This window comes from Aethina tumida, chromosome 1 (genome assembly GCF_024364675.1).
Source record: "Aethina tumida isolate Nest 87 chromosome 1, icAetTumi1.1, whole genome shotgun sequence".
Lineage (NCBI taxonomy): Eukaryota > Metazoa > Arthropoda > Insecta > Coleoptera > Nitidulidae > Aethina > Aethina tumida.
Window position 1 is genome coordinate 14,624,300 of NC_065435.1, and position 17,533 is coordinate 14,641,832.

Consider the following 17,533-nt stretch of genomic DNA (forward strand, 5'->3'; position numbering starts at 1 on the left):
GTTCGCTGTAGTTCGCGTACCGGCATTCTTGCTTGCGGCTACGGGCTATATCAATTACATTTGCCCAACCTGTAGAAAAATCTTTTAAATCAGGACTATCCCGTTGCACACGAATTCTTACCATACGTGCCGGTACTACCTCACTAAATTTTAATTAAAACCATGATTAATCAATTACTGACACTGGGTAAATTATTACGTCTATCAAATGATTTAGAAGTGTTTTGGTACTGACCTACTGAAAAATCATTCACCAATTTCTAAACAATTACAAAAAAGACACAATTTTTAATTAAATAAAATAAGTTTTTATACATTTATTGCTTTTAAAAAATAATTATTTACATTTATTTTATTTAAAGAAGTAAACCCAGTAATTTAGTAATGTTTTAATATTTAATGGACTTGGTGATAATTTTATAATTTATAAAGATTTATCCACCACAGATGTTAAGTTACTTGTTAACGTGGCAATAAAAAATAAATTTATTTGTGTATTGTTATTTTTAATATTATACATGATAATAATAATAATATAAAAATTTTTATCTAACAAAATAGCCAATAAATTATTAATAACTGCGCATTTTATTTGTAAAATTAACAGTTAAAAATTCAAGACGATTTTATATGTACATATAGATGAATAATACATTAACAAAATTGGTCATTGATCATTCGCCTTATTGTTTATTTCAGTATTTTCTAATGTGTGGATCGGCACTCATTGGTGGGTCGTACCATTCCATCTCAATCCAGTGTTAAAGTGCTGACAATTAAATTTGTTGATTTTCATAAAAAATACGAAATAAATAAAATAAATTTTGATAAAACAATATTCATAAGAAAATAATTAAAGATTTCAGTTTCTATGTCCAAATCACCTAAAAATTGAAATCAATCGTTAGATTACTTATTTTACTTTATACAGCACTCATTTACTTGTTAACAAAATGATATCTCTACACCTCCGTTATTTACCATATTTGGTCATTATCCTTTGGATACAACAATATTGGTGATGTGATTGATAATCGAGATTAATCAATTGACTCATTCTACTAAAATCTCTGGAACTTGTCATCAATCACAATTGTGGTACATACTTAAGTACGTATGTATCTTATCACTACTCATTGACAACCTGAGTTTTAGATCAATTAGAGGAGTGACTTCATTAAAATGTTTTAAGTGAAAGCAGATAAGATGTATTCTCTTCCCCTTGTCCATTTCATTACCCACTTCTCCATTCGAAATCGACTCTACTATATTATCAGCAGATTTTTACACTGACATGTTTACATGTGTTCATCGAATTTCATATCTCCCTACTTGTTTCTCAGTAATGGGAGGCTCAGCGTGTAATAGATTAATGATGTTTTGACAATGATTCAAGATGAGCACATATATCAAACACATTTTCTGAGTTAAAAAGTATTTAAACTAATGCTTTGGAAGGAATGGTGAAGATTCTAACCCACAAAGTATAATGTGTCATGAAATAAATAGTTTTATGTTAAAGCTACTACATCTTTTGGCACACGGAAGAGCCTGAAGTACTGTATAAAACACCATAATGTATAAATCACAAAAATCCCTCTTAGGATCAGAATCTTCAATGAGAATTTAAGGAGATGTTGAGCCCAGTCTTTAAATCTAATTGGAACTTTGGCAGCTAGTTCTAATGAGTATAAAGTTATTTTATATGTTATCAAAAAAACAATAACTTCTTTTAAGTATCCACGATGCGTTGGGAAGAATTGAAGCACTAAAGAGTCTTTTATCCACGAGATAGGCTTGCAGAGATGTGTTTGCCACTATGATTAGTATTTAATTTGATTGAATAAGAATTGCATAACTTTCGTATTCTTCCTTTGGCACATTTTACTTTTTAAGAAACTTGTTATAGGCAGCCATTTTAATTTGATCAGCCATTTTGGTTTAGCCGGACACCTTGGAGGCCTACTTATAAAGCCATAACTGGCTAAATAAATAACAAATGACACTTTTTACTTGTTAAAAGGGTATTTCGCCACTATTTCGTTAAATTTAGCAGACCATTAATTTTTTTTGACCAGCACAAGGTCATTTTAACAAAAAGAATTAACCGGCAATTAAATTTAACACAATAGTTATACAGTTTAACTGTTTATCTTCTCTCAGATGTAAAAATTCATTTTTTATATTGTCTATAAATTAAAACGCAATTTACACAAATACAAATCTTGAACTTATTATTTATTATAAGTCTGAGATGCATATGTTATTACTTATATTATACGTCTTAATACATCCACAAGATTGTCCTCAAAATGCAATTCAATTGATGTAAATTTACCGTTTGTCAGGTGTGGAATTCCGTGTTTGATGAAAACCACAATTAGTTTCAAATGACTGCTAATCATTGGGTTTCATTAGAATGATACATGTAAGAATGTACTACATATGCAAAGTTTAGTTTTTTATTTATTTTACTAGAATGTATATTTTAGTTATATACAGTGTAGCCCATAAAAAGAATATGATTTTTAATTTTTCCACAGAATTGTAAACATGCATAATGTTTTTATGAAATTTAGTATAAATCCATTTCAGGGGATGCTTACTTAATCCAGTGGTGTAGTAAGAGTGGTAGTGACTAAAAAATTATTCTGTAGATTTTAGTTTTGGGCCAGTCGGACAAAAAGTACAAATTTTATGGTGGTGTCTCTCCCTCTTTCAAATGGGCCGCACTCTATGTTATTAATAATCCATATTTCTGGATTTATTTAAGTGAAAGCTCAAAAAAACTAAAGGTACAAGTCAATTTGTTCTTCACTTAAATGGTTGTATTTAAAACTAAATAAAGTCTTATGGTTATGTAATGAACAAAACAATGGTACGATCGACATTCTTTCTACACTGTTACAATTTTGCGTTGAATATAAATGATTGTGGCGTAATCGCAATCAAAACGTGAACTGTGTTTTAACAAATTACACAAGACACAATGATCTAATAATATAATCGATGAATCACGATAACTGAGGCATAAAATAACTAAACGATAAGCTGGCAAAAATGTCACAGAATATCAATTCTTTGACATATTTTCAGGACTGACTGACAACTTCTCCCGACTTTAATTAGTTTTATTTCACAACTTATAAAAATGCGTTCCTAAAAGGTGAAAGCAGATTTTACGGAAACAAAACGAAACACAATTTCTGGTGAAATTAAAAATATTTTTTGTGTAATTTCTACCCCAGAATACAAGAATGCGCTTTCGGCTCGTCCTCTAAATTGTGCTCGAACACAACGTGCCAGAGTCAATTATGGTATTGCCGAGGTCCACATGTATACAGGTGAATTTAACGGTTCTTTTACTTGGATGTTTATGTTATGTCATTCTCATACAACCTCTGCATATGTAAACACCTTCGGTTGTTTGCCTGAAATATTTATGCCACGCTAATGTTGTCTTAAAATTTTTATACTTAAAATATATTCCTTCCTGCCTCGGCAACGTTAATTGTTTGTAATTACTATTGATACTGTTATTTATAATATTTACCTAATAAATCATAAAAAACAATAAACAGAAACGGGGGCAAAAAAAGTGAAAAGATTAATTCATTGTGGCCTAATCAATTGAGACTTCCTGCGATTGAACGCAGCTGAAAAAGGGCCAAATCATGTGACATTAACCCACATTTAGTTACCGAACATAACGTGTTCTTTTATTTTACAGTCTTGTGTACAGTTATATGAAAAGATAGAATCTTAATTGACTCCTATAAAATGTATTATACGTATAATTACCGCATGATGTACACCTACTTATTCATTCATTGTTTTTATTATGAATATTTTATATGAATTTAACGCCACATTTAATTTAAAAAAAAAATCAGTTTCAACCATGATGAGATTACCACGTTATGTATTTGCCGCATTAACACCGATTTAAGAAAGAATAACTGAGGAATTTTTGGGGCGCGGGTATTTAAACCGGTTTGTGCAATACTTGTTATTGTTATTAATGTTCATTACTTATGTCATGGCACACAAACGCTGAAATATAAATCCTGAGAAAACTTGATGAACGAACATAAAATCAATACTCCAGACGGCATCAATCGACTTATTCTAAGTATTCGGTATGTGTTAAGTATTTTAACCCATCGTTTAACTTATGTATCATAAACATTTAGACCTATTGACACAATATGTTCCGTTGAGATGAGAACAGCTTTCACCGCGCCTTTCTAAATATCTGAGGCATCGTCTGTATTTAACCCTGTCTGCGATTTTCTAGCAATAAATGGATTCGTCGCATAACTTGTTTACTTTCCACGTACTGATCAATTAAAAAAATCTGATGTGAAAATTGTTGTTTGGACTTTCTTCGTTTGCAGATAACGTCGAAAACTACTGTTGGAATGGAACTGAACGATAAAATTAGATAACTGCTGAGATAACGGAGCATTATTTTATTCATTAATTAATCTAGATTAAAGGCTTTAATATAAGCATAAAGTTGCAAATAAACAATGGAGTTATAATTACCCACGATACAAGGAAGAAATGATATTAATAATGTATTAATATTAAGTTATTATAGACATGCGTTATATTCTTAAGTTTTTGTTGACACCCGTTATAAATTATACCAGTTTAGTTTGTTCCATTTTAAAGTTTCATTAATAAATGTGAGTAATATGGTCTTAACACCTGTTAAAACTATTTAAATAATTTATTGTGAAACACAATATGGCCCATTTTGAACTTGTTTCATTTGTAAAGCATAAAAATATGTATATATGTAGACAAAATATCAGGTTTTTTTACCAAAAACCCACAGGGTCATTATTTGGGCATGAAAATTAAAGAAATCATACTAGGAAATTCTTTATAGAAAAACTAACTACACCACTGGATTAAGCTCCTGAAATGATATATACCAAATTTCATATCACAATTCTGTGGAAAAATTAAATAGTTTTATGAATTTATTTCTTTAATTAAGTAGTCTATAAAATAAACTGTCTAAAAGAGCATAAGTTATCTCATTTTTCAGCAATATTGGAATATCATGCCAATAATACTATACTTGTTATACTATACTTATACTAATACATTTGAAACTCAAGTCTTAATATACAGTGTGGCCCGTTTGAAAGCGAATCAGTCTCAAAAAAATTGTATTTTTTGTCATTTTTGATTTTGATTTAATTTTAAGGCATGAAAAAATATACTTACAGACAAACTAAAATGTGAAAAGTCATTTTCGAGGCATGAAAACTGAAAAAATCATACTAGCAAATTTTTTATAACAAACATAACACTCTGAAATGGGTATATAGTAAAATTCATAAAAAATCATGCGTTTTCATAATTGTAGTGAAAAATTAAAAATCATATTCATATTTAAATCTAATTATTTTACTTAAAAAATATATCTATATGTTTTAATTTGTTCTACTCCAGTTTATTACATCTTTTTTGACTATTCAAAATTATAGAATAAGTTTTATTTAAAACAGTACTAATTAAGTTACTGTTGCATGTGTGAAGGTGCAGAATCTGTAAAAAAAAGTTATGAAAAATAAGAAACTCATTTTTATTGAATATATCATCACATTAATAAAATCTATAAATATGTATAGTACCAACCATAAATATTTCTAATATTATAAATATTAAAGCAATTAAAAATATAGCAACGTAACATATATCATTCTAACATGGCATGTATCGATAATAATTCGATCCCAGTTAACGAAACAGTTTCATTAATAAATGTGTGTAATATGGCCTTAACACCTGTTACAACTATTTAAATAACTTATTGTAATACACAGTTTGCCTCATTTTTAGTTAAATTTTGATCATTATTTTTTAAAAATTTGTCAGTACGAAAAAATGTCACGTTTTTGACCCAAAATCACAAACCCACAGTGTAATTATTTGGGCTTGAAAATTGAAGAAATCATTCTAGGAAATTTTTATAGAAAAACTAACTACACTACTGAATTAAGCTCCTCCTGAAAAAATATACTTATAGACAACCTGAAATGTAAAGAGCAATTTTTAAGCCATGAAAATTGAAGAAATCATACTAGGAATTTTTTTATAGAAAAACTAACTACACTATTGGATTAAGCTCCTCCTGAAATGGTATATACCAAATTTCATAAAACATTATGCGTATCATAATTCTGTGGAAAAATTATGAATTTATTTCTTCAATTAAGTAGTCTATAAAATAAACTGTCTAAAGTTTATCTTATAGACGTTATCTTATTTTCAGCAATATTGGAATATTGTGCTAATAATACTATACTCATTATGCTATCCTTACACTAATACATTTGAAACTCAAGTCTTAATATACAGTGTGGCCCATTTGAAAGCGAGTCAGCACCAAAAAAATTATATTTTTTATATTATTTTGATAAACTTTTTTTTTTCAATTTTAAGGCATGAAAAATGTACTTATAGACAAACTAAAATATACAGAGTAATCTTTGAGGCATGAAAATTGAAAAAATCATACTAGCAAATTTTTCATAAGAAATCTAACTACATCACTGAATTAAGCACACTCTGAAATGGATATGAACTAAAATTCATAAAAAATCATGCATATTCAAAATTCGATTGAAAAATTAAAAATTATATTCATAATTAATCTTAATTATTTTATTTAAAAAATATGTCTATTTGTTCTACTCCAGTTTATTACATCTTTTTTATTCAAAAATTATAGAATAAGTTTTATTTAAAGCAGCACTAATTAAGTTACTGTTGCATAGTTGAAGGTGCAGAATCTAAAAAAAAAGGTAGGAAAAATAAGAAACTCATTTTTATTGAATATATTATCACATTAATAAAATCTATAAATATGTATAGTACCAACTATAACTATTTCTAATATAATAAATATTAAAGCAATTAAAAATATAGCAATGTAACATATATCATTCTAACATGGCATGTATCGATAGTAATTCGGTCCCAGTTAACGAAACATCACATATATGTTGACATGTAACATTTAAAAATAGGAAATAAAAAGTAGTACGCTACAGAAGTGCAGACTAGAATCATTTTTCTGGGGATGAAGTGTGTGTAACCCTTTAATTTTATTAATATTCCACTATTGGATCTAATAGTGTGAGTATACCTGTTAACAGACATTATGGAATTATTGTGTAAATGCATTTTACATATACATGTCACACTAAAATGAGTTAAAAAAAGTTTTCCTGTGTTACAAACATTACTCAAGATCTCTTAAATTAACTGTAGAAAAGCTAACGTCATTCTCCAACAATTCCTCTGGCAAAAGACAAGATGTACTCAAGATAGATAAATCAGAAGAGCTGTTGACAGTGTCCAAACTCTGAATAGCCTGTTCCAGGAGGACGTCTCCAGACTGTTGTGGAGAAGGTGACTTATCTATCTTTGAAAATGGTACAAAAGGTATATCAAAAGATGCTGGACTGTTTGAGGTTGAGGGTACTGGCGAATCCTTCTTCTTGTTGGGGTGACACTTCTTCATGTGGGTGTGATGGGCTGACTTTCCACTAAAAGTCAAGTTGCAAGCTGGAAACCATAAAATCAAATCATTTTCAATTAATTTTCGTATAAAATGTCAACTTACATTCACATTCGAAAGTCCTCTGACCAATATGAGTCAGGGTGTGATCCCTTAAGTGTTCAGACCTGACAAATGATTTGTTGCAATTGCCGATGGTGCAGTGAAACTTCCTGTCTTTTGAGTGTGTGCCCTGGTGACGTCTCAGTTTGCTAGCTGTCGCAAATCGCCAAGTACAATCCGGATAATCACATACATAAGGTCTGATGCCTGTGTGCGCTCTGTGATGCTCTTTCAACCGATAGGGGGTGTGGAATGTTTTACCACAATTAGCAAATTCACAGGTAAGATCTGATTCTTTGTGAGTGTGGCACCTTGTATGAGTCTGAAGTGCCATTTGTGTGAAAAATGATTTGTTACAGTGGCACTTAAATGGTGCTTCAGAAGCACTGTGCTGTTTACAATGAGATCTTCTCTCTTTTTCAGTTTGAAATACTTCTGGACAGTCTTTGACAGGGCATTGTAAAGTGGCCGGTTTCTCATGCACTTTTTTGTGACACCTCAAGTTATAAATAGTTGTAAAACCTCTATTACAATTATCGTATGTACACAAAAACATTTTCCTTGTAGAATGGGTTTCCTTGTGCCTTTGAAGCTTGAATGACGTATAAAATTTCCATGAACAGCCTGGAATATCACATATGTACGGTTTTATGCCTAGATGTCTTAGTGCATGCAATTTTGCACTTGAAATGTGGTGAAATGCCTCCTGACACTCGGTCAATGGGCACAAAAAAAATTTCGTGCCTATATTTGTGTTTATCTGAGGAACTGTCTCTTTAACGCCCATTTTTGCAACAGGTACTAGGTTTATTGATGTAATATCTAGTCTGCTGAAAACCTGAGAATCCTCCGCTGTGTGTTCATTTGAGCGATTCACCTATAATATAAATGTTTTGTTGAAACATACAGCATTAGAAGCAGTAATAGTTAAAATTAAATTACCACAAGGTTATGAGGCAAAAAGATGTGGTTCTCGTCAGAGTCCTTAATATAGACTGTGCATACATCATCATTAATGGTTACTTCAATAAAAGAAGCTTGCTGCTGCAACAATATATCACTTTTCAATTGCTTTTTTGGTGTTTCAGTTAGGGCATTCTTATTCTTATTAATCTTCGAGTTTTGTGACCTTAAAATGTTTGGAATATTGACGTCTTTCTTAGACTGCTTTACTGGTTCCTCTTCAGACAAAGGGAATGTGATATCATCCTTCATGAGTAGACCAGACAACGGAGAATCAAGTGAGGTGGTTTTGGTGAAAAAACAATCAACCCCCTTGTCCATCCAATCTTCAAATTGGTTTTTGTCCATCAAATTAGCTGCCGCGTACAGTTCCTCATCTATGCTTGAACTTTCACCCAGATCAACGCACGACAGCATACTGTCATTCTTGTACATCGACATGATGTGGCAATTGTAGTTTTATTTTTCGGGCATAATAGAAAAATATTACAGATCTTGACATAACCTAGTACACAATATTTTTAAATAACTCTGACAGACGACGTTCGGCAGCACATTTGTTACTTTATGTCAGCAGTACTAAATTACAGGCTACTGTACTGAAATATTAATAAATATTATTTATTTTAACAACGTGGATTTTAAGTAGTAGACATGCACATTTCAAGATAATAAATATTTATGAAAATTATATGCTCAGAGTGGCTTGGTTTTGGTATTTTACTTCCTATAACAGAATTGTTCTTATACGGGGTCATACCATAATAACTTCTTCATTGGTGGTCAAATTTGACCCAATTTTCATTCATAATTTTGGCCTAATAGACTGAAATAATGGAATAAATCGTCAGAAATATCTTAGGACATTAGATACGGATCCATTAACTCTCAGAACCAGTTTAATGCTTATTATAAAGATAACAGTTTAAATTTAAACATGTATAATTGGATGGTGTCATTAATGTACATTGAACGAGTAAATCTAAAAGATTAAATATACCTTATGTGTCTTATTCACTCTAAAACTTAAGCTGATTATGAGTACTAATGACTTAAGTCATTATCTTATCTCCTTGAAGTCATATTTTATGATTTAAGAAGCAATAAATTCAAATAAAAAATGTAATTTTTAGATTTATTAAGTATTTTTTTGTGAAAAAATCTTTATCAAGATGTAAGTTTTCACCAAGATATGACCGAAATAGAGAGAAGATGTCTGAGCTTCAGTGACGAACAAATGATGGTGAACTATCGCTAGTTCTTATTAATACGACATTTTGGTCAATAAGACACGTCTTATCAGTAGCTCGTTTATTCATTAACTAACTCTTCTCTTAATATTATACCATAACATACAATTTTTAGTCATGCTGTTCTAATTACACATTGTGATTCATACATAGTCATATGTTTCAATATCTAATTGTAATTTATTTACAATAACGCTTTAATAATTATTAACATTTATTATAACAATAACAATTTCTAAAAATTCACAACAAATAATTTATTTATTAATCATTAATTCGCACTAACGTTAACTAATTCTTATCACTAATGTAACGCAAGACCAACAACAAAAAGTAAGTAAAAGGTGTTTCATTTTTTTTATACTAATATTTTTACTTTTCATCCACTCTTGATCTATGAATGAAGTGACTAAATGGCTGGACACCTCAAATATTATTTTATTTTATTATTTGAAATTTCACCAGTCACCTACTTTTCAGCCGATCGAAATGAATTGAGTACCGTTGGAAGCGAAATTTAATCACCTTTCTAATAAAATATAAATTATCAAGATCGGGCGTAACGTTCACTTAAAACACTGAGTAAAATCATAAATCAAAAAAATAAATAAGTAAAACCGTTATCTAGGTGAATGGGCGAAATAAAAAAAAACTGTATCCAAATTATCCTAAAAAATATAAGAATATATTTTAAAAATTATAATTTGTCATTCAGTGTGGTTATAATTATAGCAACTTATTAAAATATATTAAATATATGAGCTGGACTACTTGAATTGGATGATGTCACTACTTATAATGATTATTTTTTTTTTCTGTTATTGTATCTACCATGCAATTGGCCAATATAAGATAATCTTTAAAAAAGTGCGTACTTTTTTGTTTTTCTATGGAGAGAATTTTGACTTACGATCACAATCGTTAGACCACTAGATATAACAGTTGGGCTGAATAGTTCATAGGCTACCAGAGAACAAATCTTTTTTTGATAGAATTTGATTTTATTATTCAATATAGTTGCCTTCGAGAGCGTCCCTTCAGATCGATACACTTATTGCAGCAATTTTTCAATTTTTTGATCCTGTCCGAAAATTAAAAAAATAATTTTCCAGGAGGTCTGCAAAATAGTCTTCCGCGAGCTGAATTTTTTATTGATGAGCCATCTTTTGGGGTTTGGGAAAAGATAATAGTTCGATGGAGCTAAATCTGACGAATAAGGTGGATGGGGAAGCAATTGGAGGCTTAAATCGATGCTCTTGTGTGTTCATGTGAGGCCGTTTTGCAACGATTTCGGACTTCAATCGCTCCAATAATGCAGTAATACTCGCTGTTTATGGTTTTTCCTTTTTCGAGGTAGTCCACGAAGAGTATGCCATGACAATTCCATCGGAGGGCCTGCCGCAAAGAACTTCATCGGCAGTGGAGTTTTCAGCCACCACGAAACTCTCGAAACCAATATTTCACGTTGTAATATAGGAGCATTAGCCCCATAATATTTATCCAACTTTTCGTTTGTTTCCTTCGCTGTTTTGCCTCTCAAAAAATAATGTTTTATGAGAGAACGAAAATCATGATGCCAAAAACGTAACCGAAAATCAACTGTCAAAACAAAAGTAAGTATCGCGCTGAAATTTGATATGTCGGCCTAAATATGGATGGACTATAAGGCATCATAATATTTTTTTCGATAGGAGCGTATTTTGGTGATCAACGTGGTTACTTTTCAGTCCACTTGTTATATTAAATATTAAATAAATTTTGGTACACGTTCTACAATTAAATGATTAACATTTTTTTTTTATTATTAATTTATTTATCTGTATATTTTAAATGTATTTTTTATTCTCCTAATTAATTACGTTTATTTTAAAAATAAAAGCGACAGTAAATTAAAGATTTTTAGATTTATAAATAAAATCATGATAACATTAGCTATGGGAATGAACCAGTGTTGTAAAATTCATGGTGAAAGGAAAAAATAACTGTGTGTACACCTTTAAGAATAGGTAGACAGTGTATGTCCGTCCATAAAAAATTGATGAGCACAGCGCCGCCCAACAACAGTCCGGGGAATCTCGCGTTCGTTATCCGTACGGCTCTTTTCAGTCAAAATTTTTCGATAAATTGACTTTTATTCCGCGTAGGTTTTGGAAGGCTGTCGCTGCATTGCAGCTGTCAGTCTTTTAAATTACTCGAAGTAGGTAACCTAAACATCGAAATTCACCCAAAGTGTGACAGTGAGGCAAGTGGAAACAAATCTGGTGTATAATTATACAGTTTCAGCCTATTCTTAGAAAGGCACGTTTACAATTTTAGGTTAGTTATAGTTCAAATAACTGTTCTGTTATAAAATATGGCCAGAGGACAACAGAAGATTCAATCGCAAGCGAAAGCCGCCGAAAAGGCTGCAAAAGCCAAAAAGCAACAGGGCCATAGTGCTAATGATCAAAAAAAGGCTGCTCAAAAAGCATTGGTACATGTTTGTGCAGTTTGTAAGGTAAGTATTACTTCTTTTACAACACTGACATCAGCACTACTAAACAAAAGATGCTTACAAATTTATTTGAAAGTAGTACATGCAATAACCATAGCTAATTTTGTTTACCAATTCTCTAACTTTTCATTTCACTTATACCTAATTTAATAAAATATATAATTGTGACTTTTTGACCTAAATACACAATATATATATATATATATATATATATAGTATTACACTCTGCACTTACAGCTTAACTAAATATTTTATTATAGTATCAACTTGGGAAAACCCAGGTTTATAATTTGCTTACAATTAATAAAAAATTTATACAAATTATGTATCTTTAGCCTAAAGCTAAATGTAACCTTGATTTAAATGTGAAATTTATTAATTGACGTTTTTGTTATTTCCAGGCCCAAATGCCAGATCCAAAGACCTACAAACAGCATTTTGAAAATAAACATCCCAAGAACGAAGTGCCTGTAGAGCTGAAAGACGTGTAACTTTAGAAAACAAAGGCGAGCTTCTTTTTTTACAATATAAATAAATCCTGTATTTTTTGATTTCAATTAACATCTGTTTATTTATTATAACTACATTTGTTGTGTACCAAGGCTCTATGAGGTATTTGTGATGTTCTTTTCTTACATTTATATAAATAAAACAATATGATATAATAAATTGGTTTTATTTTCATTCATTAAGTACAAAAATACTGTATATTTAAGGCCTATGGAATGTTGCTTTAGAATCTCAGAAATGGTTAAAGTAAAACATTTTGTTCAATGAAAGTTTTCAATTGTTCATAAGTAGTTTCTAAATCGTCATTGATAAGTATCAGATCTGCATTATTAGGTGTAAGACCATATACCAGCTCTTTCTGTGCAATCTCTAATCTCTGTTTCAAGCTTTCTTCAGTTTCAGTGCCACGTCCAATCAATCGATCTCTTAAAATCTCCAGAGAAGGTGGTTGAATAAATATATAAAAGGGGTTTAAATCAGTTTTCTTCACTTGTATCACTCCTTGCACATCAATGTCTAAAATACAAACCTACATAAATCAATTAAATAGATAACTGTTATATATTTAATACACACCAGTCCTTTATTTCTAACATCCTGCACAGCTTTAATGCTGGTACCATATAAGTTGTTTCCAAATTTAGCACTTTCAATAAATTTTCCATCAGCTATGTCCTTCTCCATCTGTTCGATGGTGGTAAAATGGTAATGTTCCCCATCCACTTCCCCATTTCTTGGTTTTCTGGTAGTATGACTTATGCTAAAGCCAAATTTATTGGAAAAATCATTCAAAAGTCTCTTTAACAACGTTGATTTACCCGCTCCAGATGGTCCAAACAGTACAACTGGTTTCGGCTGTTTAATTGTTGATGTTGTCATAGTTTCCACTTGAAAAACATGCTTTATTAAAATAATAATATATCAAAACTATTAAAAATTGAATTACCTTACTAGTGAAATTTTCCTAATGTTCAAATAATAATCTTAACTAATTCGTAAACTAATCTATTGTGGTAAGATTCTTCTACGTAATAAGATACGAACACATTTTATTTGAATCTTTTGAGGTTAGAATCCATGCATAGATAATTTTTTATGTAAATATTTTAAGCTACGTATTAAGCCACAATTTTTAAATAAATCTTATCACAAACAGTTGTATAAAATACTAGTTTAAACTATTATAAACGTATTGATAAAAAATATTTAATTTAAAATGGAGAATATTTAATTATTAAAGAAGGCTGTTGAAACTGTGACGATTTGTTCCTGTCAATATGTAATGTATTTATTTAATTGAAGCTGTGTTACGTGATTTTTAAATTAAATCTTCAGAATATAAAATTTTTCGTGTTTTATATTCTGAAGATATATTATTTAAATTAAAAAGTTCGCCCAACAATTACCAACTTCCTGACGTAAATGGGAGCCTCAAGAATTAAATTTTTGGCAATTGTTTCGCGAACAGACACCGACAATTATTGTAAACTTACATGAAAAATGACCATTTTATAAGTGAGGAAAAAACCATGACGCTTTACTATTTAAATTAACATCTAAATAATATTTGACTTTATTACGCATCGTTTTACAAGTAGTTCAAATGTGCGAGTGTCAAATTGGGGGTCGTTTAGTTATGTTTCCTTAATTATAAACAAATCTACCAGATTGATTTTTATTATCAAAATAAAAATCTTAAGCACAACATGAGTGTTCATTTAACACGATTCACAGATTAGGGATGACACTAGCTACAAAATGAATCATAGATACAAAATCTTAGTGGTTATAATATTTTTATTTATTTTGTTTAGAATCTTTAGACTTTATTCACCTGTAAATTTTCAAAATGAGCTAAATGAACAAAAAGCCGTAAACGATCTCGTTAAAGTAACTGTATATTATGAAGCACTTTGTCCAGACTCGAAGTTCTTCATTCTGCATCAGCTCGTACCTGCTTACAAGAGTTTAAGAAAGTTCTTAATTCTTGATCTTGTGCCATATGGAAAAGCAGAGGTAATAACCCCAAGAACCACTAATATATTAATTAATAAGTTACTTTTAAGACATTGGAAGAAGATGGACATCTAGAGTTTAGGTGTCAACATGATGTGGTGGAATGCTATGCAAACAAAGTACACTCATGTGTCATAAACCAAGTAAAAGAACCGCAAACACAACTACAATACATTGCTTGTATGATTGATGACAACACAAGACCTGACGTTGTTGGGCAGAGAGTAAGTGCATAACACATAATTGAATTATTTAATTACCTGATGTTTTAGTGTGGAGAAGACTTGAACATATCATTCGATAACATAAAAGCCTGTGCCAGAGGTGATGAGGGTTCGTTGTTGTTGAAAGCAAATGGTGAACGGACACATTCTTTGTCCCCTTCTGTGAAGTTTATACCCACTATTGAATTAAATGAAAGCCAAAATATTATACCTCAAACGTTGATATTAAAAAATTTTCTTAAAGCTGTATGTCAGCTTTTGAAAATCAAACCAGATAAATGTGTGTATTAAGTTCAATGTGTTAAGTAATATATTTTTAATTGTGCATTCCATGTCAGCTCATATCTTATTAAGGGCCAATTTTTCAAGTTGTTGTCAATTTTTTACAACAATCATTGACATAAGCATTTTCCACTGAATTGACGTGAAATGAGCACTTAATTTAACTTAAATTAAGTATAAATTGCTCCTGAAATACTGGCCCTAATAATGGTTAATAAAAATGTAATTAAAGTACATTTTGTTTTTATTTGGTCTTTTCTTTGCTTAATAAAATCAAGATACTTCCAATATATTGAAATCACTTATCTCAATTTTTAAAATTGATTAAATTTTTGTTAAATTTCATATTACTTACATTTAATTGTGATGAATGGTGCATGTTTCCTTTTCTTTTTGAATTTTAAATCGTTTTATTTGAAAGTTAAACCATATTAAGTAAACAAACTTAGAACATAACCAAGAAATTTCGAAATATTTAAATTGTCATCCGAGGACAAAAGATCACTAATCTAAACGTCGTAAAAATGAACAATTCAAAGATCTGAAAGTTCAAAAGATACATTCATTGTTGGAGGATATTATGTTCAACAAGTCGCAATGTTGGTAAGTTCTAACTTGACTTATAAAATGATTTAATGTTTGTTTGTGAGCTACTGTATTAAAAACAACTATTTGAGCCTCAACTTTTGGTATGGTACAATTTGGTGGTAATTTTTAGGTCTAAGTGGGTTAAAAAAATCTATATATTATAAATATAAAAGTATATTAAAAAGATACTAAATAAAATATAAAAATAATATATGTTCCTGGCAATACAATCAGAGTAGCTGTCTCTTAACCTATCTATAATTATTAGAACACATACATATTCAGGACGGAAAGATAAATACAACAGAGATTCTGTTAATGTAATGGGTGATTTTTAAAAGGTGTTTAAGGCATTATATATAATACTTGTAAAGCTTTGCAGCAAAAATGAATAATGTACATCATTCAGTCAAAAAAATAATAAAATAAAAAAACATCCTAACAAGTAATTAATTAAAGAATCCCATTAAAAGTTATTATAACACTTCTTGTTATATACATTATACACAGACATGAATATAAAATTCACCACTTTAGCAATATACATCCTACTTACAAATTTTAATGCCTTAACAACTTATTTATTTTCATAAATAACCACCCATTAGATTTCAAATTCTCTGATACCTTCTATAAAACAAATTTAAGGCCACAGAAGTTCAATATTTGGAGATTGCATGTCTGTGAAGATTTGGTATTGTGAGTACACCACTATCCAGCAGTAACACTGAAAATATTACACTTATTATATTGTCCTCCAGTTTATTTCATATACTTACATTATATGCCATCCAACACCAGTCAACGAAGGCATAGAGGACCGCATCAAGCTAAGACAAAACAAAAATGTAAACATCATACTTGTTAACATGTATATTTTAACTTACATAAATGTAATAGCCTCCTATTAGCCACAGCCCAAATACAAGCTGGAATAGACAAGCTATGCCGAACATAATTAGCCATGGTAACATCATTCCTCGATTCATTGCATTTATGCCAAAACATAACAGCACAGAAAAACCAATCAACAGGAGGAAATAAGCGATCAGACACCCCCCAATTACTTGCATAGCTGCGACAAAAAAACACTGTAACAACACACATCAGCTTGCATGTTTTTACTTACAAAATCTTACATCTGCTTCGAACAACGGGTTATAGAGTTGCGTCGAATCTCCTCCACACATATCGAATATAATAAATGTGATTAAAACGATGCTCATCGCCACTGTGTAATATGCGATTGCTCTGCATCCCGATTTTAAATTGTCCGTCCATAGACATGGACCCCAGCACGAGTTCACCACCGCCATACTCTCTGCGTTTTGTTTTTGTGGTTTCAAAATAAAATTTAATAAGACGGTTTTGTCACATTTATGGCACGCCCAATTTTAAATTAACTTAGGAAAACGTACACAAACGATGATACATAAACAGACTGTTAGTGACACAGAGTACCAACATGTACCATTAACAGTAACTTTTAAGGCGCGGTCACCAGGTATGCGTCTGTAGCACAATCTTGTGTGACCTGTGGTGATCTTGGGTCTACGTTATA

At 30.5% G+C, this 17,533-nt stretch overlaps 5 protein-coding genes across 7 annotated transcripts; 2 read left to right on the forward strand and 3 right to left on the reverse strand.

Moving 5' to 3' along the window:
* Window positions 1-6,831: 6,831 nt before the first annotated feature.
* Window positions 6,832-9,150, reverse strand: LOC109595766 (zinc finger X-linked protein ZXDB). The gene is made up of 3 exons (XM_020011224.2): window positions 8,588-9,150; window positions 7,649-8,522; window positions 6,832-7,590 (listed from the first exon to the last, which is right to left on the reverse strand). Exons 1-3 carry the CDS (start codon window positions 9,047-9,049, stop codon window positions 7,265-7,267), a joined length of 1,662 nt encoding a protein of 553 aa, XP_019866783.1. The 5' UTR covers window positions 9,050-9,150; the 3' UTR covers window positions 6,832-7,264.
* Window positions 9,151-11,938: 2,788 nt separating this feature from the next.
* On the forward strand, window positions 11,939-13,021 carry LOC109604886 (zinc finger protein 706-like). Its single transcript, XM_020021472.2, has 3 exons — window positions 11,939-12,100; window positions 12,175-12,355; window positions 12,754-13,021. Exons 2-3 carry the CDS (start codon window positions 12,212-12,214, stop codon window positions 12,841-12,843), a joined length of 234 nt encoding a protein of 77 aa, XP_019877031.1. The 5' UTR covers window positions 11,939-12,100; window positions 12,175-12,211; the 3' UTR covers window positions 12,844-13,021.
* On the reverse strand, window positions 13,013-14,444 carry LOC109608506 (guanylate kinase). Of its 3 annotated transcripts, none has more exons than XM_020025064.2 (3): window positions 14,356-14,444; window positions 13,439-13,749; window positions 13,013-13,391 (listed from the first exon to the last, which is right to left on the reverse strand). In XM_020025064.2, the coding sequence occupies exons 2-3, from the start codon at window positions 13,739-13,741 to the stop codon at window positions 13,104-13,106; spliced, it is 591 nt and encodes a 196-aa protein (XP_019880623.1). In that variant the 5' UTR covers window positions 13,742-13,749; window positions 14,356-14,444; the 3' UTR covers window positions 13,013-13,103. The 3 variants fall into 3 exon arrangements, with proteins under 3 accessions (XP_019880623.1, XP_049817369.1, XP_019880541.1); XM_049961412.1 differs by lacking the exon at window positions 14,356-14,444 and adding an exon at window positions 13,809-14,037 and having other exon boundaries at window positions 13,439-13,762; XM_020024982.2 differs by lacking the exon at window positions 14,356-14,444 and adding an exon at window positions 13,809-14,031.
* A 31-nt stretch (window positions 14,445-14,475) lies between these two features.
* Window positions 14,476-15,618, forward strand: LOC109604985 (GILT-like protein 1). Its single transcript, XM_020021578.2, has 3 exons — window positions 14,476-14,878; window positions 14,929-15,102; window positions 15,151-15,618. Exons 1-3 carry the CDS (start codon window positions 14,621-14,623, stop codon window positions 15,391-15,393), a joined length of 675 nt encoding a protein of 224 aa, XP_019877137.1. The 5' UTR covers window positions 14,476-14,620; the 3' UTR covers window positions 15,394-15,618.
* A 512-nt stretch (window positions 15,619-16,130) lies between these two features.
* Window positions 16,131-17,418, reverse strand: LOC109597650 (uncharacterized). The gene is made up of 4 exons (XM_020013431.2): window positions 17,102-17,418; window positions 16,860-17,047; window positions 16,752-16,802; window positions 16,131-16,699 (listed from the first exon to the last, which is right to left on the reverse strand). The coding sequence occupies exons 1-4, from the start codon at window positions 17,286-17,288 to the stop codon at window positions 16,616-16,618; spliced, it is 510 nt and encodes a 169-aa protein (XP_019868990.1). The 5' UTR covers window positions 17,289-17,418; the 3' UTR covers window positions 16,131-16,615.
* Between the last annotated feature and the right edge of the window lie 115 nt (window positions 17,419-17,533).